The sequence below is a fragment of the Aphelocoma coerulescens genome, chromosome 23 (genome assembly GCF_041296385.1).
Source record: "Aphelocoma coerulescens isolate FSJ_1873_10779 chromosome 23, UR_Acoe_1.0, whole genome shotgun sequence".
In the NCBI taxonomy this organism is placed as follows: Eukaryota; Metazoa; Chordata; class Aves; order Passeriformes; family Corvidae; genus Aphelocoma; species Aphelocoma coerulescens.
The window spans coordinates 5,411,698-5,435,430 of record NC_091036.1 but is presented as its reverse complement, the minus strand read 5'-3'; the positions used below and the strand labels follow the sequence as shown (position 1 = coordinate 5,435,430).

The window sequence follows — 23,733 nt, the reverse complement described above, 5'->3', positions numbered from 1 at the left end:
CCAAGGTCATACAGAAGCTCCAAAATCCACCAACTCAGCCCATCCCTGTGCAACCAGTGCCACAAATGGACATAAACGTCTCTGAAAGAACAAATAAATAATAGAAAAATAAGACAGAGTTTTATGATGCATCCAATCAATCTACTGAAATACTTGCATGTTCACGATGTTGACCCAGAGGTGCTCTGGGCACAGATAGAAGAAAATTGCTTATTGCAAACAAAGAACAGCTTTGCAAAAGCTGCCAAACTGGGCAGTAATATATTCTGTAATAGCTGTAATAGCAGGGAACTTCATTTAGATTGGACATTGCTGGAAAAAGTCATCAGGCAAGGAAAGAAATCCGGGAAGCTGAGGGAATTTATGTGTTCTATCATTTGCTTCCAGGTCTGAGTTAGTTCAGCTCAGCCTTGACTGACAAAACCTTATCTAAAATTCAAAATTTCTCCTCTGAAGATTGCAAGAACAATTCCCTTCATCCCTTTGGCCCGGGAGCACAAATAAGTAGAAAGATATGAAAGGGCAGCGGCGGTGCCTGTGCTGGGAAGTTCCAGGTGGATTTGGGGTTGACAGAGGACAATTCTCCCAAAATTTCTGGCACATTCTCCCCAACCCAAAGTCTGACACGAGGCACCTCCTACTCCTCGCCCAGAGAGGTCAGTGCTGCATCAGCCCCCCCTCCCAGCCTTGCTTTTAACCTCAGCTCAGGTGCGTTTCTGCAGATATTCCAGCTCCTAATCTCTTATCCATGGGCTCACATTCCGGAGGGTGTGACACCCCCCGGCTTCATCACAGGGATGGGTTTGTGGGCATTCGTCCGATTTGTGACGGAGAGAAAGCAGAGCTGATCCCAAGTTGGGCTCTGCCAACACCTCCTGCCCCTCTCAATTCCGGAAAGTGGTTTATTGGGAGTGTGTCCCTGTAATGAATCCATCAGCGCTGCTTCACTGGAACTTCCAGACAAGGACGACGGCGTTCCCACGGCTGGCACTGCTCAGAGCCCTTCTCCAAAGGGATCACAACCTAAGGGCAGGGAAAAACCACAGCCCAAGGAATCACAGAGTCATTTAGGCTGGAAAAGACCTCCAAAATCATTGAGTCCTTTAAGGAAACCCACGTGGCTTTGGGAAAACATCTTGGTCTGGGACACCACCAATGATAATTCACTGATGGTGACTCAGTTTTTCAATTCTTTTACACGTTGGTTTAACCAAGTGAACCAAGTCTCCATTTCCAACAGTTCCTCTGTGCAAGAGCCACTCTCTGAACAATCCCCAGACTAACTGGCTTCCCCCTGGGCTCCTCACGAGGGAAAGGATGGAATATTTACTCTGCAGTACTCTCAGAGAAGAGCTGCAGCTCTGAGCCACGGGCTGCCCACAGCAGTTTGTACCACACGGTTAATCCCCACGGTACAGAACTTAACGTGACCAGACACTGCAGTGAAAAATAAGTAATATCAGCTGAACAGAGGAGAGTTCCAAACTCCCCAAGCTTCGTTGTGGGGCTGCCATGAAGAGAAAGGAAGGGTGGCAGGAGCAGCAACAACATCCTCGTACTCCAAAGCAGAGTTCTTCTGACAGGACAAGCTCCAGGAGTGGAGCCAGAGACTCGTGGGAGCTTCAGTTCCACTGTAAATCCAAACTCACCTCGACACACGAGCCAGGACTGTTCTGGTGCCAGTCACTGCAGCTTTAGAGCGGCCCTAAAGCAGCAGGGCTGGCTGGGCTCTGGGGCAGCACCAGTTCACCCCAGTCACTGCAGTGGGGCAGCATCCACTGGTTCCCAATGTCCTCAGTGTCCCAGAGGTGGCAGTGGTGGCACTCACTGCACAGTGCCCAAACCCACCAGGTTATGTGCATGAAAACCAGGAGACTCGACCGTTCAGGAACATTCGCAGCAACAGGATTTTGTTATTCCCTTCAAATAAGCAACTCTTGAGGCCAGGAATGAGCTGCCCTGGCTGCTGCTCCCCCCCAACCCCTGCCTGAAGGGGAATTCCAGCAGCTCCAGACTGAGATAAACCTGAACATCCAAACTGCATCACTACAAACCTCCACCAAGCTGTCAGAGGTAAACAACAATAACAAAGGCGTTGTCTGACGTGACAAGTGCAAAGGAAATGAGTAGGGAAAAAAATCATCTTCCACCTACTTTCAATTCCTTAAACTTAAATCCCAGGCCAGATCCGGGGTGGTGTAAACCAAGGAAGAATTGTAGCTGTTGGTTCACACCACGTTCTTATCCAAGGAAGCAACGCTTGAGAGAGAGGGAGACTGAATTTCTCTCTGAAGTGCTTCCTAAAATACAAGTTGCTGCACTTTGCTCCTCAGCAGAAACGAAATCTAATTTAGCAAACACTGATGCATGGTCATTGCACAATTCAGTGGGAACAAATATCAAATCATGCACAGTGCCTTGCTCTCAGCAGCATCATTTATTGAGGATCCATGGCTGCCTCCTCCCTAATGCAGCAGTTTGGGGCATTGCCATTTGCTTTAGTTACTGCTCCTCACACAGAAATGCTGTTACTCCGTGCTGTTCTGCAGCCATTCCACCAAACACGGGCGCATCAAAAACCTCTCCCCAGGAGAACTGAAACCCACATCGTGCAGCCCCACAAACGCTGAAACCCCAGGGGCAAATCCTGCTTGGCCAGCAGCACCTCCGAGGTTTGCTCACCTCCGCTGCTGCTCGGAGCCCTCCAAACCCACACGCACCGATTCCTTTCATTGTTTGCTCTGCCTTCTAAAGAGGGAAAAGGTTCCTCTGCCCGTTGTTTACTGTTGTGAATCATTTATCAGGCACTAAAGATGCCTCCTTTACGCGGTGCTTTACCAAGTCATTACAGCTGATCACAAACACGGAGTAGTTTACTCCCAGCCCGGCTCTGACTCTGCCTCACCCAATTTCAGTGAGCAAACAGGGAAAGCACCTCCACCCCGGATCAATCCAAGCCTTGCTGCCCTCAGGATTCACCTTCTCCGAGCTGGAGCTTAACCTCCAGTCTCCCATCAAAGCCTGCTGGGTAATAAATAATGCAGAGTCATTCCATTAACTATAACTTAATCAAAAGCCCGCGGATCCAAGAGCATCATCAAGGGGCTGATTTACATCTCAGATAGCCCGAGCCCGCTTCCCTCTGAGCACGGGGAGTAATGAGCTGGGCACTGCAAGGGCACAGAAAGTGCATTTGTTCTGGATTCAGCTCGTGCCAGCACTGCCAAGCCCAGGAAGAACCCAAAGCCCCAGCTCAGCTCAGCTGCAGGCTGGGAGCTTCCAGCAGGACGGCACAACTCCGCAGATCCCAAAAACACCACGGGTCTCTGGGCACACACAACCCTTCCCCTCACTCTCCCCTGCCATCACTTTGTCCCTTTTAGTGCTGCCCAGGCTGTTACTGCAGAGCTCCCACACCCAGGCACTGCTCCAGCCCAGCAATTCCATTTTAAGGCCTTCCCAAGGAAAAAGAGAGGAACAAAAGGAGTGAAAACATATTTAGATTTCCCCACGTGTGCTCTCCCTTCCTTTCCCAACCAAAAATACTGTCTTGGAAAATGACGAGAATTTCCTACACACGTTTGAGATTCCACAAAAGCTCCAACTGAGCCACCACACACGTGAAAACCACCAACACCCACACAGGAAAAGGCAGTTTGGAAATTCCAGGTGTCTCTGCCCCGTCCTCAGGCATCACCACACTGCTCTGTCAGCCCACAGCATTCCCAGTGTGTCTTCCAGATGACACCTTTGTGTTTCAGATTAGGAAAAGCCTGGACAAAATCACCCCAGCTCTGCCTTTCCTCCACATCAGATCCATCCCGTTATTCCTTCAGACCATGGTATTTTCTCCTCCCTACGTGGTTCGTTCTCCCCAGACAGGGAGCTGCAGACCTGCAGCTTCTAAAGCCACTGGGAATCTGTGAAAGGCAGGAAAGGGAAAGAGAACGGACACGAGGCTTTTTCAGCTCTCTAGAAATGCCATGAGCACCTACAGAGACAGAAAGGCACCTAACACCGGGAATGCTGAATCTACACACCCAAAAATGTGGGAAGCACCACTACGGAATAAATGAGCCCAATCTGTTCAATGCTTCCCTCTTCAGTGATGGTTCTGACCCCCTGGTGGGGTTCTGGACTCTGCCCAGCTGTGCCACATCTGTCCTGAAGTGCCAAATCAAAAACTGGACACTGAGTCCAATCCCAGCTGGACATTGGGGTGGACATTCATTCTGCATCACCCCGATGTTGGGATGTCACCTGGCACACTCCCTCCTCTCCTCCAGCCCTCTTTGAAGAAAGTCTTTCCAGCTTTATCATCCTTTGAGTTTGTAATCCATGGCTGAGCCTGTGGAGAGCACATCCCTCCAACACTGAGCTCCGAGCAGCTCTGACAGCAGCAGTGAAAACACCCAGCAAACGTCCGGCTCCAGGTAACAGCAAAACCCGTTCCAGGGAGGAATGTGACAGCCCAGGAACATGACACTGCACACATGTCCTGTCTCACCAGCACACAGCAGCACCCTGACAGGCCAGACACTCCAGCTGCTGGGAGGGACTGGGAAGGAAAAGCTGCCCTGGGTTATGCTGGGAATTGCTGGAGTCGCCGCTGGTTCTAAAAGCAGCTGCCAGATTTCCCCTTGGGGCTCCAGTCCTCCTGTCCTCACAGTGTCACCCCAATCCCCCCACAGCTGCTCCCTCATCCCCCCCCCAGCAGGAACAGGGAGAGAATGGAAGGGTAAAAGCCAGAAAACTCGTGGGCTGAAATGAAGAGTTTAACACGGAAAGCAAAAGCCGTGCACGCAAGCAAAGCAAACCCAGGAATTCATTCCCTGCTTCCCGTGGGCAGGCAGGTGCTCAGCACCTCCAGGAGAGCAGGGTCCCTTCACATGGAGCAGAGAAACACCATCAGTTCCAAATGTCCCCTCCTTCTGCCTTTGTCCACCCATTTTATGTCACATGCTCTGGGATACCCCATTGGTCACTTGGGGTCACCTGTCCCTGCCATGTCTCCTCCCAGCCTCCCACACACTCCCCAATCCCTCCCCAGCACGGCCGTATGAGGGGCAGGAAAGGCCTTGGCTCTGGGCAAGCTCAGCACTAACAAAACACCTCTGTATCATCAACGCCGTGTTCGGCACAAACCCAAAACACAGCCCCAGAGCAGCCCCTGGGAGGAACATTAACTCTACCCCAGCCCGAAGCTGCACGTCCCGCCCTTATTCCATGCCCAGATCCCACATTATCCAGCACAACTCCATTTGCACCACTCCCCTTCCCAACTTTTGTTGTAACAGCAGATATCACCCCCACAGTCTGTGGAGCACCCCTGCAAAACCTCCATGAAAAGTCCACAGAAAAGTCTGTTGGATTCATTTATTCCATGACTTTGGGCTCCACCTGTTCTGGTGGAATCAACTCCACCCCAGCTGAAGGCAGCTCAGGGAGGGCGAGCATGGCACAATGACCTGAGCGTCCCCTGTGCCATCCCTGCCCTGGAATGACCTGGGAACAGAAGGGATTCAGCCTTCCCGGCCCTCATCCCTGTTTTTTTAAACAAAGATTGTCATCTAATCAATCGCTGGCTCCCACCAGGTGCTCGCTGTACCATTCCCAATCACTCCAGCAGATTGATGGAGCACTTTGCCATCTGCAGAGCTCCCAATCCAAACGGAATCAGAGCAGGTGAGACAACAGGACAAGTGTTTAGGAGGGGAGACTCTCACACAGTGAGGGGAAAGGGAGATGGATTCCCTCCTGCTGGAAGAGGAGGCAGGAGGGCTTCAGGACTAATAGTGGGAAAATACTGAAAAATTCCTCTGGAGTTGTTCTAAGGAGAGTTTAGAAAATCTCTCGTAACACGTCGGTTTTAATATCAGCAGTACCAAAGTCTAAAGTCTGGTTTAGCAAGGCACATTAATGAACACACATTTTCCTGACCATTTCCAGTCAGCCACCTGCAAAACCTGTGCATTTGATTTGCACTGACTCCAGGTGGAGACACAAACACTGCTCCATCCACCAGCTGATCCAACGGCAAAGGATTCAACGTCAGGAAACATTGGAAATGTGCACAACAAAGAAAACTTTGCTTGGTCAATACTGGTGAGGAGTTTCAATTACTGATTACAGCATCAACAGGGGAAGGGAAGGGGAAGGGGAAGGGGAAGGGGAAGGGGAAGGGGAAGGAGAAAGGGGAAAGGGGAAAGGGGAAAGGGAAAGGAGAAAGGGAAAGGGAAAGCGAAAGGGAAAAAGAAAAGGGGAAGGGGAAGGGGAAGGAGAAGGAGAAAGGGGAAAGGGAAAGGAGAAAGGGAAGGAGAAAGACAAGGGGAAAGGGAAAGGGAAAGGGAAAGGGAAAGGGAAAGGGAAAGGGAAAGGGAAAGGGAAAGGGAAAGGGAAAGGGAAGCCCTTGAACCTTTCAGCAGTGAACAAGGCACAGGACTCCTATCAGCCAAGCTCAACACCCCACACTGACCCTGCCTTAAGTGACCTGAGAGTCACCTGCTCAGTCACCAGTGAAGATTTGCCCCATTGCCATCTCTTTGTCCTTGCCAAGTACCAGAGGGCAGGATTCCAGAGGATTCCTTATCCCAGCTGAAGATCTGCCTCTTCCCACTCCACTCCATGGACTGAGCACCACATCATAAATCCCAGGGCGGTGGTGCCACCCAAAGCATTTGCTGTTAGCACTGGCCACAAACAGAATTAGGAACATCTCACACCCCCCACACCTCCAGGCTGTGCTCTCTTTGCCAAAGGGTGATGGTAAATCCTGAAGGGAACTTCCTCAAAGCTCAGGGAGAAACACCCAGGAGAGGAGCTGCACTGGTCTCATGGAACACACCTGCTGAGCTCCACTTCCACAGCAGCCCTTCCCATGGCCACTAACAGGGAGTGCAGGAGGACGTGGAGCCATCCAGAGCCCAGCCTGGCTTTCTGCAAGGCTTTCCTGCAGGCTTTCTGCAACCACAGTGCCACGGAATCACACCCAGAGCTGCAGAAACTCAGTGGGACAGTCCCTGCCAGCAGCAGGGGAGCCTCAGCCTGGCAGTGGCACCAGAGCAGCGTCCCTGGCTGCAGCCTGGGCACAGCACGGAGCTGGCACAGCTGCTCCCTGCTGGGATCAGATCTCTGCAGAGCACTGGGACGCCGGGAACGGCAGCACAGGGAGCAGCAGCACCGTCAGTGCCCTGAGAGGTGCTCACACTCGCTGCCCTGCCTGGTGTGAACTGCAAATGCAGAGACAGCAGGGTCACAGCAGCTCTCCCTGCCCGTCCCTCGGCGTGAAGGGACCAGCCCAGCTCGCTGCCAGAGATTTATGCTCGATTTGCTTCCCCAGTGACAGGAGGGGAGAGGAGCATGGTGAGGCAGCAGGCAGCAGTCTGGCACTGACAGTGCTCTCAGAGCCCTCAGCACGACAGAGACTCTTTGATCTGCCCGGGATAAATATCCAGACACGTTCAGGATTGCACAGAGCCCAACACCCACCCCGAGCTCTCTGCAGGCCCAGCAAACCAGCCAATTCCTCTCCTTGTACCCTGTCTCACTAACCACATGTGTGTCTGTCCTGTGACAAAAGTGACTTTATTCCGTGCCCTTTGCATGAGAACGAGGGGCATTCGTTCTGCCAGGCCCACTGACCTCCACAGGGCTCTAGGGCACCTCAGCTGAAGGAGTTCAGACATTCATATCCTGAAAAAACCCCAAGCAAACAAAAAGCCTGAATGCCCCAGAAAGAGACCAGTGCTTTAAGCACTTTAAAAATCTAATTAAGCAGCCACAGTTGATAAGATTTTAAACACAATCCCAGGTTTCTGCCCTCTCCACTTCTCAGAGCAGCAAATCCATTTCCTGGTACAGATGTTCCACAAGTCAAGTCTGGCCCCTGTGGCACTGCAGCAGCCTCGGATTCAGGTGAAATCATGGAGCTGTGTCACGGGAGCTCTTCACATCCACAGAATTCACCCCAAGCACAGGACAACGTGACCGAGCCAGAAAACTCCTGGAAAAACTTCACACGCCCTGACAGGGTTTCGCTCCCAGCTCGCCTGGTTTGTGGCAGGAAAGCTGGCTGGGCGTGTTCAAGGAAGCCTGAAGGACAGGGAACGAAGCTCCAGGCTTTGGAAGCCCTGGAAAAGCGGCAGCAGGATGGTTCATCCCAAATTACGATTCCAGAGGCAGCCAGGGCCGCAGCACCGCCGCTGGTGCCCTGACGTTGCCAGGCTCAGTTGCTAAGCACAGGCACACAGGGAGCAGCTCCAGCGCTTCCTGACAGGCCTTGGGAGAGGGAAAGGAGAGGGATTGTAAACACACAGAAATTTCTGTGTCTGCTGAGCCATCAGTGACAGAGTTTGGTGCTTGCTATTGCACACAAACCAGCGTCCGCCACGTTCATCAAGTCCCAGATTATTTCCTTTACAACATTCCTGCCTCTGGATTCCAGCAGCTCCAGCTGTTTGGGGCTTCCTGCTGAGGCCCTGGGAAGTGGTGTGGAAGAAGCAGCCAGACACACACAAGGAAAGAACTGCTGCACCCAGCCCAGAGTGATCACTCCTCTCTACCAGCCTTAAACACCCAATTTGAGCCTGAATTTGAGCCTGAATTTGAACCTGAATTTGAACCTGAATTCAGCCCAGGGCAGCTCAGCAACAGAGATGAGCCCGACAGGAGTGTTTTGAGCAAAGCCAGTGGCTGCAGGTGTGTCCAGGACACAGGAGCAAAGCAGCTCATCCACGTGTTTGGAATCAAGGATTCCATCCAAATGCCACAAATCACCCACCCCCAGGATGTGCAGGAAGCTTCTTAAACAGCAACAGTGGAAATTCAGGATAAAGCCACAGCTTGGGGCCATTTCTTTCCACACCAACATTTTCCTTTGAACAGTTCTCCCCAGCCTGTTTTACCTGGTCTGGGTGTATTTATGGAGGATAATTTGATCTCCTTCCTGTTTTCCAGGACAAGTAAGAGCTGTGCTTTCACTCCTCTAGGATACACCTCTGATCACCCTCAGCACATCCCAGTCGGAATTCTTCCTGTGCCAAGGACATCAGACCACTTCAATCCTTCCTACCAAGGCTCCTCAATGCCTCATGAAAACTTCCATCAGCTCTTCCTCATCTCTGCTGGAAAACCCTTTGGAGCTGCCTACACACACACTGAAGCTTTCGTGATTCACAACCCAGAAAATCCCAGGATTTTTCCAGACTGCTCTTGGATTTCACAAGTTCTGTTTCAAACTCTGTGGCTTTCATATTCCAAACAAACCTAAACAATTGGGTTTCCCAATGCTTCCCACACTTCCAGCAGCCACTCATTAACCAATTATCTGCAGGAAGTCCACAGCTGCACCACCCCTGCTGGAAACAGGAACCCTGGGCACACCAGCCATCACCTGAGATCACTCGCTCAGCTCCAGAAGCACCACAGTTATCCCAATATTCAGCCAGACTGGTCTCTTCTCCAGGGATGTAATTTCCTTCCCTCAAAACTTTCCCTTTCAGAATTGTCTCTTAATCAATTTTGACTGTTCCCTCAGCGCTGCCACTCCTCTCCACAGCCATTGTCAGCAGAATAATAAACCCAGGCACTTATGGAACTGCTTCCATCTCCAGAGCACTCCACAGGCATTAACCAATTAATGCAGATTCTGGCGTGAGGAACAGCCCCGCCGGGAATTCCCAGCACTTCCCTCCATGGCCTCTCAGCTCCTGCAGTGCCCTTGGATTCCACCACAGAATTGCTGAATGCTTTGGCTGGGAAGGGACCTCAAAGCTCCTCTCTCTCTGCAATTTGCCTGGCAAAGCAGGAGTTACCCTCAAAAAAATTATGGTTTAAGGCATGGTTAAGGCACTGAGATGGACGCTGGGAGGCCTTGACTGAGCCTGGAATCACGAGAAGGTGTCAAGCCACCAGGTGACCCCTTTGTGACAAACACCACAAAACCCACCCCAAGTTCACAAATCCTTTTCAAAAGGCCCCAGGCTTTTCAAAGCCCCAGGTTTACAAATATTTTATAACCCAAGAACTGCAGAGAGATGCTCTGGAGCATTCCCAACCCCACCTGAGCTGTGCAGCCACGTTTCCCTTACAAACCCTCCCTGGGCAAGTCTCCACTTATTTAGGCATCTAAATATCCTTGAAAATCTTGTCCTGGGAGTCTGAGCCTCAATGAAAATGTTCAGCCTGATTCAAAACCTTCTGAAAATTTTACTTTTATTTTCTCTCTAAGAGGAACACAGCAAAGATTTCAGTTTTTCTCACCTCCACTGACAGATATCTGTAAAAATGACCCAGATCATCTCAACCCCCAACTGGAATTAAACTCAGAAAACATAAGCTGATTTGATGACAAACCTTCTTCCCAGCATCTGCAAATGGACTCCACTCACGAGCAGCATTTTTACTGTCTCATTTACAAGGTGCTAATTATTATCGCCAAAACAGATTTTTCAATTTGTATTTCAATTATTTTGCAGTAAAATAATATTTGCATTTAAATGGTTTATCCAGTGGGCTCAAAGGCATTTTCATCTCGGGTGTTAGGATTATCTCAAAAAAGAAAATAAAAATTGAAGAAGGTGAAGCCAGGTTCAAGGTGAAATCCATCCCAAGACCCAGTGGAGCCAAAATTAAAGAATTCCTCAAGAAAATCTTTCATTATTGGACTGCCCTTGTCACCAAACCTTGTCACCACAGAACACTTGAAACCAGCTCGATTCCATTTGCCACTGAAGCTCTGTGTCCACCTGTCAAGTTCAATGTTCCCTCAAGGCCTAAGGGAGATCTTGGGCTCCAAATCCCCATCTCCCTAATAATCTACAAGCCCTCAGCCCTTGGAATTCTCCCAATATCAGCAATTCCATCATTTCCCTGATGGAGAGCTGATGGTTTAAGGAGAGCACAGTGGGGAGAGCTCCTTCCCAAAGAAACCTGTGCTAAGCTCCGAGGGGGTTCCAAGGGGTTTTTTTTCCCCTCCCCACCATGTTTGGGATTCTAACTTAGATTTTACACATCAATTAATTACCCAGGCTGTATTTTCATGCACTTTTTACTCTCTAAAAGCCCAGAAGTTACACAAGTCCCCTTCTGGTGCTTGCAAGGAGGCCACAGACCCTTTTTAGTCCCCAGGGCTCGGAACAGGGACCCAGAGAAGCTAAAACAGAAGAAACCACTTTGCCCACTGCCATCCCCAGCATCTCACACCTCCAGAGCTGAAATAAATCAAAAATATCACTCGGAACAAGCAGAGACGCCACTTATTAAAAGCTCTTCACTCGTGCACCACAATTCTCATCTCCCCACGCTCTGCAAAGTGAAATGTTCTGTGTGTTTACAAGTGCTCTGAGATCTTCCAACAAACCCCTCTGCCAGGCAATTGTATTACAACAGCTCACACTTGTGTGATTGGATTTGAATTACAAAAAGAGCCAAACAGAAAGCAATTTCTCCTGGGAATTTTTGTTAGGATATAAATCCAATTTTTACTTGATTCCGTTAACAGCACTTTCATATTCACTTCCTTTAAGTATTGCAGCACTTGATATTTATTACCTAATGCCTCCTTGTCACCTTGAGCAATCAATGAAAGTCACCTGGAGTTGACGGTACAGAGAAAAGTTAATAAATAAAAGTTAATAATTCACTTCACCCAATGAGCCAAAAAAAACCCAAGCCCGTCACATGCCCCAAACAACAACAGCTACAAAAGGCTCCTACCAGATTATCTGGAGAAAGAGTGAAACATTTCAATTATACTGAATTTTTCAGTCCATTTAGAGATGAATTTCACGTTTACAATGGCAAAACCTCGATTATTACTTCAGAGAATCGTGGAATGGTTTGGAAGGGACGTTAAAGATCATCCGTAGGCACTGAAAGCTGTGAGCTCTGTTCAGCAGGCAATGTCCCTCTGTCCAAACATCATCTTGGTAACTGATGGATGCTCTCATAGCACAAAACCAGACTTTTCTGTCCTGTTCTGACCCAGTTTAGAAGAATTCTTGTGCCAGGCACCGATTTTCCACGACTTGAACAGTTTCTGCATCCTGTGACCTCTCCACATCTGTGCAACCGCCAGAGAAACCCAGAACTCCCTTCCATTAACACTACATTGTGTTTTATTTTTCTCCCACTTCCTCCATCCATTTAAAACCTCATTTTCACCCACAGACATATTCCACTTCATCTTAGTTTTCAATCCCCAAAGCAGATCAATACCTTTCTTCTTCAATCTACATAGCTCTCAATCAAGGAGCTAACGGGGGGTGAATTGAATCGACTTGTTCGTTCAAATTGGGGATTTTTTGTCAAAAGTCTCATTTGTTAACTGCATTTCACGGAAAAAAAGGCAAAAAACTCCCTGTAAGAGCCCTCAGCATTGGACTCCTGGGCACAAAAAGGTCATTACTTGTTCTCTAATTTAAGATTGGGAAGTGCTCCCAGGAGGAACAAATGACAGAGCTTCCCCAGAGCCGGTATTTTAAATTCAGTGAAATGAACTTGCTCTTTTTAAATAAAATTAGTTAATTCAGCAGGAAGATGTCCAGGTGTTTACCAAGAGGTGACAACAGCAGAGACCTCGCAGGGTTGGTTTTTTATACCTTAAATCTTGCCCAGGAGCAGAACCAGCCCTGCCTGTGCCTCTGGAGAAGGGCCCTGGGCCTGTGAGACACCAGGGTAGCATCAGCCACAGGATCCTGGAATGGTTTGGGTGGGAAGGACCTCAAAGCTCATCCTGTGCCACCCCTGGCATGGGCAGGGACACCTCCCACTGTCCCAGGCTGCTCCAAGCCCCAATGTCCAACCTGGCCTTGGGCACTGCCAGGGATCCAGGGGCAGCCACAGCTGCTCTGGGAATTCCCTCCCAGCTCCTCCCCACCCTCACAGGGAAGCATTTCCTCCTTTTTTATCAAGTCCAAAGAACTTCACTCAAAACCCACCCTGGGCTTTATCTCTGGGCTCTCCCGACTGTGTAGGGACAATTCCACCCCTTGTTCCCTCGGCACAGGAGCTCTGATGGGGCTTTTAAACCCGATTTTCATTAAAGCACCTACCAAAGTAGAGACATTCCAATCCAGCTGGTTTAAGAGCTTTGAAGAGCTGCAGGATCTGCAGGACAGGACACCAGAGCCTGCAGAGAGGGAAGTGGAGCCCTCAGAGAGGGCAGATTGTCCTCCTGGTCAGGCCAGGGCTGCTGCCTTCAGAGGCTGTGCTGAACCCAACACTGGGAAGAAAGGCCCCACACTGGAAGAAAGTCCCCACACAATGAGGGACAAACTCCCCATCCTTCAAACCCTTCATTATTCTAAAATACTTCAACACTCTAAAACCCTTCACTACTTTAAAATAGGGTGTTATTTTAATATTAACAGCCTGAGTGGTGCTTAACTTTAATGCCAGCCCCTCGGGAATGCTGCTGACAGATGCCCAGTGTCCAGGATCCATGCCTGACCTTTCCCTAATGGAGACAAAACAACAATAGAGGGATATAAACAATATGCTGTGGGATGCAAGGAGCATCTTTAAAAATGGCATTGCCTTTGGAAAAGCATCAGCTCCATTATCCTTCTGCAGGATGGGATATTTTCCTCCCCTTTCCAGGAGGAAATGTGTTTTTCTAGGTGTTATTATTTGGTGGATAAAGGGGAAAGGAACATTGAATTGTGCCTTTGTCACAGGAGAAATGAGCTGCAATTTTCTGTACCCCTGACTTTAACAGCTCCCCACAGCCTCTGCAAGGTGCAGAGCCTCCTTTGCCAGCAGCAGGGAGAGGAGGGCAGAATCCTGCTGGGATTAATGGATTTAAAGACCTGGAGAGGGAGGAATGGGGATAAGATGTGACCCTGTGTAAGCCACTACACCCCAACACATCATTCCCCACTGCAACGCTCCTCAACAAACTTTCTGTGCCTAAAATCCCACTCCTGATTTTTCAGGGAATAAACTCCACCTCAGGCCATCCGACTCCAAAAGCAACGACATAAATACCACCAAAAAAAAAAATTCTTATTTCAAACTCTGCTTTCACTAAATTAACTGAACAAAATATTGATAAACTGCTGATAAATAACAGGAACCATAACAAGGAAACAAGTTCTCCATTTGATCTCTGCCATCCTGCAGGCATTCATCTTCTTAATTAATTAGATAATATTATTAGTACAGCACTATTTTTCCCCTCCATAGACAAGAAGCTGGAGCTCACATAATTTAAGCAACTGCTTCAAAGGCAGAGTCTGTGGCAGGTTAAAATCAGAAGGTCCAGACCATCCTCTGCCAATATCCTGCTTTGCTAAAGACCGGGATCCAATTCCCTGATGCTTCTGGCAAATTCTCAGTGCAAATCTCCTACCTTCCCATCTCTAGGGAGTACACTTTGCTTTTAAAAGCTGCAGTCTTTGCATAAAACATGGATCTAAACATATAAAAACTGTGGAGGCAATTCTGTACGAATTACGGGAGCTGTGCAAATCCTTCCTGCAACACAAACTGCATGAGATTTCATTTCTGACTTTTTCTGACAATATTACTTGAAGTTCAGTAGCAGACAGACAACTTTCACCTCAAAATGTCATTCACAATTAATCCCAAATTGTACATGAAACGCTTGAATTCACTCCACGCAATCAAGGGAGAGAACCAAGAGCATGTAAAAGTTGTGCAGTTAATCAACCTCGTGCAATTTGTACCTGCTGAAAGCTCCTCGCAAACATCCCAAGATCTCTCCCTGCAGAATAAATCTGTAAATCATTTTGCAAATTCTATTTATCCCTGGTTTAGGGATGGGGAAGGGAAGCAGAGTGAGTGAGGCTCTGAAGGATTCCCCAGTGCCCACAGCCACGGGAAGCAGCAGGAACTGGGCTCTAACAACTCCTGCGAGTCAGGGGAGTGTGCAAATAACAGGAGAGCACTGAAGCAGCAAATCCCCAGTTGTGGTTAATTCTCTGCCTGTGATTAACTCATCTTTCTTGGCTATTCCAGCCCTTCTTGCACCTTCTGATGCAGCTGGGGCCGAGATTATCAGGCTGTGACCGTGTTTTGGTCTACACTGAAGTGACAACTGAGGAACAGGTAAAATTCTACACTGAAAGAAATGTAGGAGCCCCCAAGGCAGGTGGATGAAACCCAAATAAAGCCATTTCACCAGGACAGAACAGACTTCACATTCCAGAGGTCAGAGGAACAAACCTTCCCTTCCTTTTGTTTTCAAGTGTTCTGGACAAAGACACCTTTATTTGATATTCACTGTTGTTTTATCCGTCTTGAAACAGGAATCACAGACATTTTGATAAATGGACAGAGGAATTGTTCTGTTCCAGTGTAACCACTGTGAAATGCCTTTGCACAGACCTCATCTGCAGCAGGAAGGCTTCTCAAAAACCACCTCAGGAGCAGCAGCATCACATTCCTGTGCTGGCACTCAGTGTGGGATGACGCAGGAGCGACATCCAGGCTGCTCCTGGCTCTGCTGACACCCTGCTGGGTGACCTTGGCCAGGCCTTCCTGCTCCTGCCTCTGCCTCCCACCTTCCCTGCACCTCCTGGGGCACCCACTGCTCTGCCCAGGAATGAAACAGGAGTAGAAATGCCTTTTTACGAGGAGGGAAGGGGATAACATTCACCAGCAGGAAATGGGAAGCTGTAGATTTCCTTCTGGTCGGATGGAAAGAGGAGCTGCCTTCCGAGAACACTCAGGATTAACAAAGGAAGAAGCTGAAACGCCAGCAAGGGTTTGAGAATTTCTGTAGTGAGGACTTGGCTGCAGCTCCAGCCCTGGCCAGGTGGTGCCCACACAAACAAAGCTGCCTCTGGTGACACTGGTGGCCTTTCTCACGTGTTGTCCGAAGCCAAAGCTGGCTTGACAAGCAGAATTCCAGCAACACTGGAAGAAAGGCCCTCTGGGCTGTGATTTCCACCTCTTCCACAGTCCTCCAGCACTTGAGAATTACACACAATACTTGTCGATCGTTTAGACTGTTCCTTCTGCCACACAAGGGCCACCTCCAGGTGCATCCAGGAGGAATTTCTGCAGGGAAAGGCTGGTCAGGCACTGGAACTGCCCAGGGAGGTTTGGAGTGCCCATCCCTGGAAGTGTCCACGGAAAACCTGGATGTGGCACTCAGTGCTCTGGACCGGGGACAAGGTGAGGACTGGGCACAGGTTGGACTTGATGGCCTTGGAGGGCTTTTCCAACCTCAGTGATTCCAGGATTCTGAGTGTTTACACCTCACTGGACAGGTAATGACACTGCTGATAATCACACCACACTGTCACACCCCAACACCACAGGCTGCACGGGTGTTTCTGCACCCTGTTCCACTTCCTTCAACCCTCTACAAACCTTCATTCCCCCAATGCAGGCCACAGGTTCATTTCCCAGCAGATTTCTGCAGTCAACAATGGGGCAGGATTTGATTTTTTTTTAATTACTCCCCTATCCCACACCTCCCTGGCAGCCACAGCTGCTCCAGGCCTCATGGTTACAAAACCCTCTTCCAGTGGAAGTCAGAGCCATCACATCTCCTTACTCCATGATTTTTCTGACCCCTTGGGAATCACCAGCACCAGCAGGACTCTGACACAGCCCCCAGTTCTCTTTCCATCAGCACACCATGGTGTGCACTCAAAACCAGGGAGTTTATTCCCAGAGGTGATGCTTGTGCCTTAGAAGGACAAGACATTATTATGAGGAGCTGAGTCAAGGAATGCACCTGACACTGGGAAGAAAGAAGAAACACCACATAACCCGCTGTAAAGTCCCATTAAAAAAGGAGGGAAAACCACCCCAAAAACTCTCATCCACTTTCATGCAAGGGAGGTGTAAAATCATTTCCATCCAAGCTCCCTGCAGTCTCCATTCTGGCTGTGTCCATGGGGCCAAGACACTGAAACAGAGTTGATTTGATTCCTTTAATCAATGGGATTGTCCCAATTACACATTAACCACCACCAGCCCTGGCTGCCACTGCAGAGCATGGAGGCAGCACAGAGATTTTGCAGATCTCTGCACAGCATCCTGTTTGCTGCAAGCAGAGAACATCCATTTCCATAATTGCACTGTACTTCACTCCCCAGAAACGCTGTGTAAACACCGAACTGTGGCTGCTACTATCACTGGGTTCATCTCCATAGCCCAACTCCACCGAAAGCCATGGAAGTGCCTTCTCCTCAGAGCAGGAAATAACCTTGGAGTTGCACTGGATGCCTTAGGTTTTAACTTTTCTATTTTCCAAGTCCTGCACTGCCCCGTGTGTAACTCTGGAGTTTCTTGTGGCCTGTTCACTTCTGCTCTCTGTGCTGGGCAGACATAACGAAGCCTCTCTGGGCCTGCTCTCCAGGGACACCCAGACTGTCCTAGGCCCAAAATGTGCCAACCAAAGAGCCTCTAAAGGGGGGCAAGCTGAGGGGAATGACCTCATTAACTGAAGCTTTAATTGGAGAAGTCACCCTGCTATGCAAATGAACCAAACCTATAACAGTGTGAAGAACTCGTGCCCTGCCGTCCACCTTGGGGCCCATCTCGGCAGCGGCCTCTGGCTCCCAGGGGTACCTTTGAAGGCCTTTCAAACAAATCCCTGCCTTGATTCCCTTACTCCTGTCCAGTCTCTGCTCCTGGGAGGCCTCTTAAGGCATCACACTGAAATCACCTCACAGCAAGGAGCCTCACGTTCCTTGGTGGACAACTGAGGAATAAACCAGGAAAAGCCACGTCGTGGTTAAGGCTGAGCTGCCAACGTTTTCTGCTGTGCCCTGAACTCCCCAAACAACCCTGTGCTGGTCACTCCATGAAGCAATGAGTTATTCCATGGAGTGGTCTGGGCCGGGAGAAACCTCAGAGATCAGGTTGAGTCATTTGTTAGGAATTTGTCTCTGCTCTCAGAGGTTGCAGAGACACTGGGTGGGATCAGAGCCTCACCTGGGCTCCTGCCCTGCAGTATCTCCAGGCCAAGGATGAACTGCACACACTGGAGCTCTCACTAAACTGACTTCAGGGAAACATTTCAACGAGCAGTGAAAATTAAAACGCTGAGCTGGACCATAAATCCTCAGTTACCAGGCAGGATGGATGGTTCCCACCTCTTCCCAGGGGGAGCAAGAAGCCTCACCTGGTTTAAACTCCCCTTAAAGCCTGATGCCTTTTCCCTTCCCATCATTCCTCACTGGATTTAGAGCCAATCAACAGGATTCCACCACCTCTGACATTTCTGGCTGCTGTGTACGTCAAGAAGACAGCTCAATGCTGCACTCAACAATTCCAGCAGTACAGAATCTTTACTACTTAATCATTCCTTTTTTTGTAGCCCTTAAAAGTCTTATCTCTCCCCTTCCATTTGAATTTGCTCTATCTTCTGTTAGAAAAAAAAGCCTAATTTAAATTTAGGCCTATTCATGGTGTTTCTGCATCTCGCCATGCCTAGAAACATGGAGGAGAGTAAAGAAGTATTATGTAAAATCCACTCAGCTAAACAGAGCTTTGTTATAATTTCACTAAAGCCCATGAAAAATTACTCCAGCCCTGTGTCTCAGGATACTCCTGATAAAAATGGAGTTAAAAAGACTTTTCTTGCAATGCTGTGGGCTCAAAACCAGTTAAGGCTGCCTGACCTTGCCCCCAACTAACCCTCAACATTATCATAACAATTTCCTCTGGTCAAGATCCAGGCCAAATTCTGGCAGGAGTCGGGGGGCAGCAGCAGGAACAGAAACACAGCTGTGAAATTTGGCATTTCCCAACCAGCTGGGCTCTCAGAAACCGGAGAAGGGCAGCAACACCACACAGTAATTCCACGGCTGGAAATCCCTGGAGCACTGGTGAAGTGGCTGACAGCAGCCTGGGGGGGGGGTGAGGAACCATCCCCTAGAAGCAAAGCAGGGAGGAATACTCAGTTTTTATAGGAACACACATCCCCTACAGCACTGACATCCCCTAAACAGCTCTGCCACACCTGGAGCCCGAATCCATCCACGGGATCCGGGGCAGACTGCCTGGATCTCACTCCCCACACCCATCCTGATGTCTGACAGGAGCTCCTGACGAGGGGGAGGCAGCAGCAGAGGAGCAACCAGCCCCCTGTGCTCCCTGCAGCTGGCGCAGCTGGGAGCCGGCAGCAGCGGGATCCGGCATTGCCCCGGGAGGCATCCGAGGGACGGGCACAGCTCAGTGGGGAGGAACACTGGGGTTTAGATGTTCTTCAGCTGCACTCAGCAGCCACAGCGAAAAAAACACCAGAGGGACAGGCAAGGAACAACTTCCAGCACAGGGAAATCTGCCAGGAATGGGAAGGCAGAAGGTGGGATAGGCAGTGCTGGGTTAACGATGGATTCTGTGACCTTAAAGGTCTTTTCCAGTCCAAATGGTTCTGTGATTCCCTGAATTGTGAGCCAAACATCCCAAGCTTGCAGCAGAGTTCTGGCCACAGCTCAGGGCACACACTTCCATGGGGAAATGTGCTGGATGTGGATGTTCCTCATTGGGAACTCCCAAGTGAGGATTTAAGACAAGAGAACAAAATAAAGGGATGATTTACAGCATAAATGCACCCTGTGGTGGTGCAGCCCCCTCCCCTGAGCTCTGGGCTCAGGAAAGCTCGTTAGGCCTGGGTGCTGATTAATGGGAGCTGGGCAGGTGGCTCCCCTGCAGCTCATCAGAGACCCCTCTGCTCCCACAACTCGTGGTCCCTCACAAGCTCCTCTTTTCTCACCAAGAGCCTCGAGACTTTATTTGTCTGTCTGAACAACAGCCTCAGTGGATTTGTATTTCAGTTACGGGACTTTCTGAGGAGAATTCCCCTAAACCACCTCGGATGGATGCACTTGTGCTCTCTAAGCTACATTTACCTGCAGCAGGACCACACAACATCACCCTCCACAAGCAAGGATGGCTCATGGATGGATCCAAAACATCCCTAACAGGAACTGAAGGGGCCATCACTTCAACAGGAGGCTGAAATGAGAAGCACACCGAGGGTATGAACCAGCCTTACACACGGCTGGAAGCTGTGCTCTTTAAAACAGGAACCTGGTTTGTTTTTCCTACATCCCATTCCATGTTCTCAGTGTGCATCTGGACAGAGCAGGTCTCCAGCTCAGGTCTTTAAATTTCAGTTTGATCCAGAACCACCAGATTTACTGACTGCACCTCCTACTGAACCTTCTCCTCATATTTCTAACACTGGTCCACACCTGATTAAAAACGTGGGACAACAGGGAATGTTCTTTAACCCCTCGTGGTCCCTCAGGGGATTGGAATTATCAGTGCAGGTTGAGATGTCTGCAATGAAACCTCTCCTGTCCTCTGTTCCTGCCCACATCTTAAATTCATAAACAAAATTCATAAACAGCTTCCTGCTCCTCCACTCTTCAGAAGAAAAGTCTGGCAAAAACTATTTCCCATTGAGAAAAAAGAAAATTACAGAGGTCTAAATTGATGAGATGGTGTTTCAAGCTGGTGCATCCTCCCTTAACCCAGTACCACGCAAGGTGCTGACTAATAAGGCACAGTTTGTAAATAATGGTGTCAAGACCCTTTTATAATAGGCCATTAAAAGGTATTTTATCTGTGTTTATCCACACACACGGGGCCTACACAAGCCTCAAATGCACCTTTCAGTGCTGGAGCACAGCTGATTCCCCAGACAGGAGCAGAAAGGAGCGGGCAGCACTGCTGTGCCCACCTGATTGACAATCGATACCCGGAATTCCAGAACCATCACACTCGAGAGGCCGGGCAGGGGTCACCATCAACCACAGCCAAAGGCAAATCCAGTGCCCTCTGCCCATCCTATCCCCGTGAAACCATCACTGCACCCCTAAAACTGAAAGGGGGAACCACACAAACCACTTCCTCTCCCCCTTCCATACCCACAGCAAACTTCCCATCCCCAAGCAGCACCCTCCCTCCCGTTCCAGCCCCATCCTTCCCCAAGGGAAGCTCCATTACCCTGCCCTCGGACACGGCAGCACCTGAAGGCACCACACGCCCTGTGCCAGTTTTCAGAAGGCCATTTCTGGGCAGCAGGACTGCAGACACGGCCCAGCTGATGTGATGGGAGCAGCGTTTCTCCCCTTTTTATGTCCAACTCCTCGCTGACAGCTCCACACACACGGCTCTGCTGCCACACTATGGGAACTCCTGGCTACTGCTCCCTACACCCCGCCGGGAACGGGAGAGCTTGGAGCTCTTGGAACTTTGTTCCACGGTGGTTCAGGATTCAGCCCAGGCTGAACTGATTTCCCGGGATTACACCCCAAACCCACCACAGAGCCTGCAAAGGGCGGGTGCCTCCCCTCCCTCCGTGTGCGTCCCTGCGTACCCAGCACCAGACACTGACGCCAAAGTTGGCATCCTGCTTCCACAAAACCATCATGTCTGGGGCTTCAGAATCTAAAGAGATTACTGATCAATGCCTCTGGCACTCATGCAGATAAAAGAAACCATCTGAGATCTAAAAAGCTTTCGCAGGTCTTCTGCTCACAAAGCAAAACAACCCAGAGCATCAACCTCTGGCTGAAGGATCCAGAACAGAGAGCTCTAAATGCAGACAGGAGGGACCAGGGGCCTGAGAAGAAAGGATTAAATGCTCAGCAAGGTACAGAGTGAAGCCTGGAAGATCCAGTGTGAATAAGCCACAGACAGCTCAGAAGAAGAAAAAAAGCTGTAAGCCCCTGATAGAGTAAATCTGAGATTTAGGTATCTCTCCATCAGTCTGCTCGTATGAGGAAAGCTCAGCAGAAGCTGCTGGAATGGTTTTCCTCAGTGCACAGGCTGAATGTTCACACTGAAGAAATGAAAAATAGCCACCAGAATAAATATTCAGCCTTTATTAGGACCTGTAGGTCGTTTGGGTGGGTTTACAGCCTTTCCTAACAGATCCTCCCAGTCAGCAAAACTGTTCAGCTCCACTGCCAGAGTGCTCAGGAGGAGCAGTTAATCCTCATCCTGAGCCCCTGAAAGGAAACCTGCCTTACATAATAAAATCAGTGTTGCATTCCAGATAAAGTTCCCCCCCCAAAGCCAAGACTTTATACACATCAACACCCAAACAGGCATTCCTCCAGCCTAGGATACAGCAGACAAGACAACGTTACTTGGAAACTCTTGGAAATCGGGGCACTGCACAGTGTGGAGAGCAGCCACTGCCAGCACTCGGCTCTCCCACTCTTCCCCCTCCTACACACACAGAAGGACAGTCCCTAAATATTTGCTGTTTACACCAGAAATAAACTTCAGTCCCTGGATCTGCTTTGGCTACAAGGGCAGCTGCGGAAATGAGGTAGGAGACACAAGCAAACTGCCCCCAAATTCGAGCCTTCCTCAGCTTTCAAGCCCAAACATGCATATTTCATAAAAACCAGGATGCTGAGGCCAAGGAGCTCATATATAAGAGATATTCAACCGGGAAGGCAGGAGGAAAAGGAGGAAAGTGCTTCCATCTTCATGCAAGGCATCCAAAAATCTGTTTTATCAGCTGTGGGCAAGCAGCAGGGTAGTGAAATCCTGAATTAAGATGCCAGGGAAAGACAGAGGGGAAAGCGGTGCTGGCATTTTTCACAGTCATCCTGCACATCACCAGCGCCTGTGCCCAAACCTGACCCACCGGGGAAGGGGAATGAGATCATAGAAAGCCACCCTTTATCACACCCCAGCGCTTAAAAAATTGTTGCTCCCAAAGGATGCAGCTCCAAAGGTCTGAATCAAACACCCTCGGTGCCGTGCCCAAGACGCCAGGGCAGCGTGTGCCGACACCCCAGTGCCATCACCCCAGTGCCATCACCCCACTGCCACCCACCCCAGTGCCACACGCCCCGCACCCCCTTTCCCATGCGGGGGGACAACGCCGCTCCTTTCATCCCCGGAGCTGGGGATGCAGAAGAAATGCTCGTGCAGAAGTTGCCCACGGCACTCACCCATCGCCGATCCAGCCAGCAGCCCCAGCGAGAGCAGCAGCGCCCGGCTCCAGGCGCTCCCCTCCGCCGTCATGAGAGCCACGATCCCCAATTTCCACCAGTGCCTTCCGAAGCTGCAGCTGCATCCCGGCTGGTCCCATCCCAAGGAAGGTTGCATGTCAAAGGGCAGCGGCAGGAACGGGGCGTGCTGGGGGTCTGCCGGTCGCTGCTGTTGGGTTTTTCCCCCTTTTTGCCTTCCCCTTGGCGATTGGGATGGTCCTCGGCTCGGCTGGATGAAGAGGAGAAAGGAAGGAGGAGGGGGGAGGTGGGGGGGGAAGCGGGTCAGGCTTGTGATTTTTATTATTTTTTTTTCCCTTAATTTTTTCAGCCCAGGAGAGAAAAAAAAAAAAAAAAATCCCACCGCATGGAAGGCTCTGAGCTTCTGCAGCTGGAATGAACCAAGTGTGGCAGCAGCTCGGGGAGAGGAGAGGAGAGGCGAGGAGAGGGAAGGCGAGGAGAGGAGAGGAGAAGAGAGGAGAGCAGGGGAGGGCTGGCGCGTCCCTCCCGGTGGCTGTCTCAGAGCCAGCTCCTCGGCAGCAGCACCACCAGCACCACGCAGCCCTCAGGGATTTATACTTTTTTTTTTTTTTATTAAGCCACTTGATTAATCGTTCCCGGAGCTTTGTTCCCTCTCTCGATGGGGTGTTGTGGCAGGGGGATGCTGTGCAGCCTCCACACGGAGCTGCCTTGGGGGTGCCCCCCCCCACCCCACCTCCCCAACCCGGCACCAGCCTCCCACCAGCACCAAACCCCACACAGACTGGGCTCCAGCAGGGTGTTTATTTTTGAC

At 50.0% G+C, this 23,733-nt stretch overlaps 1 protein-coding gene across 1 annotated transcript in view; it reads right to left on the bottom strand.

Annotated features, from left to right (window-relative positions):
- The window catches only part of CSMD2 (CUB and Sushi multiple domains 2), a 368,722-nt gene that overhangs the window by 313,316 nt on the left and 31,673 nt on the right, over positions 1 to 23,733 (bottom strand). Inside the window, exon 2 of the mRNA XM_069036010.1 lies at positions 22,905 to 23,172. Within this exon, the coding sequence (XP_068892111.1) occupies positions 22,905 to 23,061 (157 nt within the window). The 5' untranslated portion in view covers positions 23,062 to 23,172. The remainder of the gene's footprint in view (positions 1 to 22,904; positions 23,173 to 23,733) is intronic.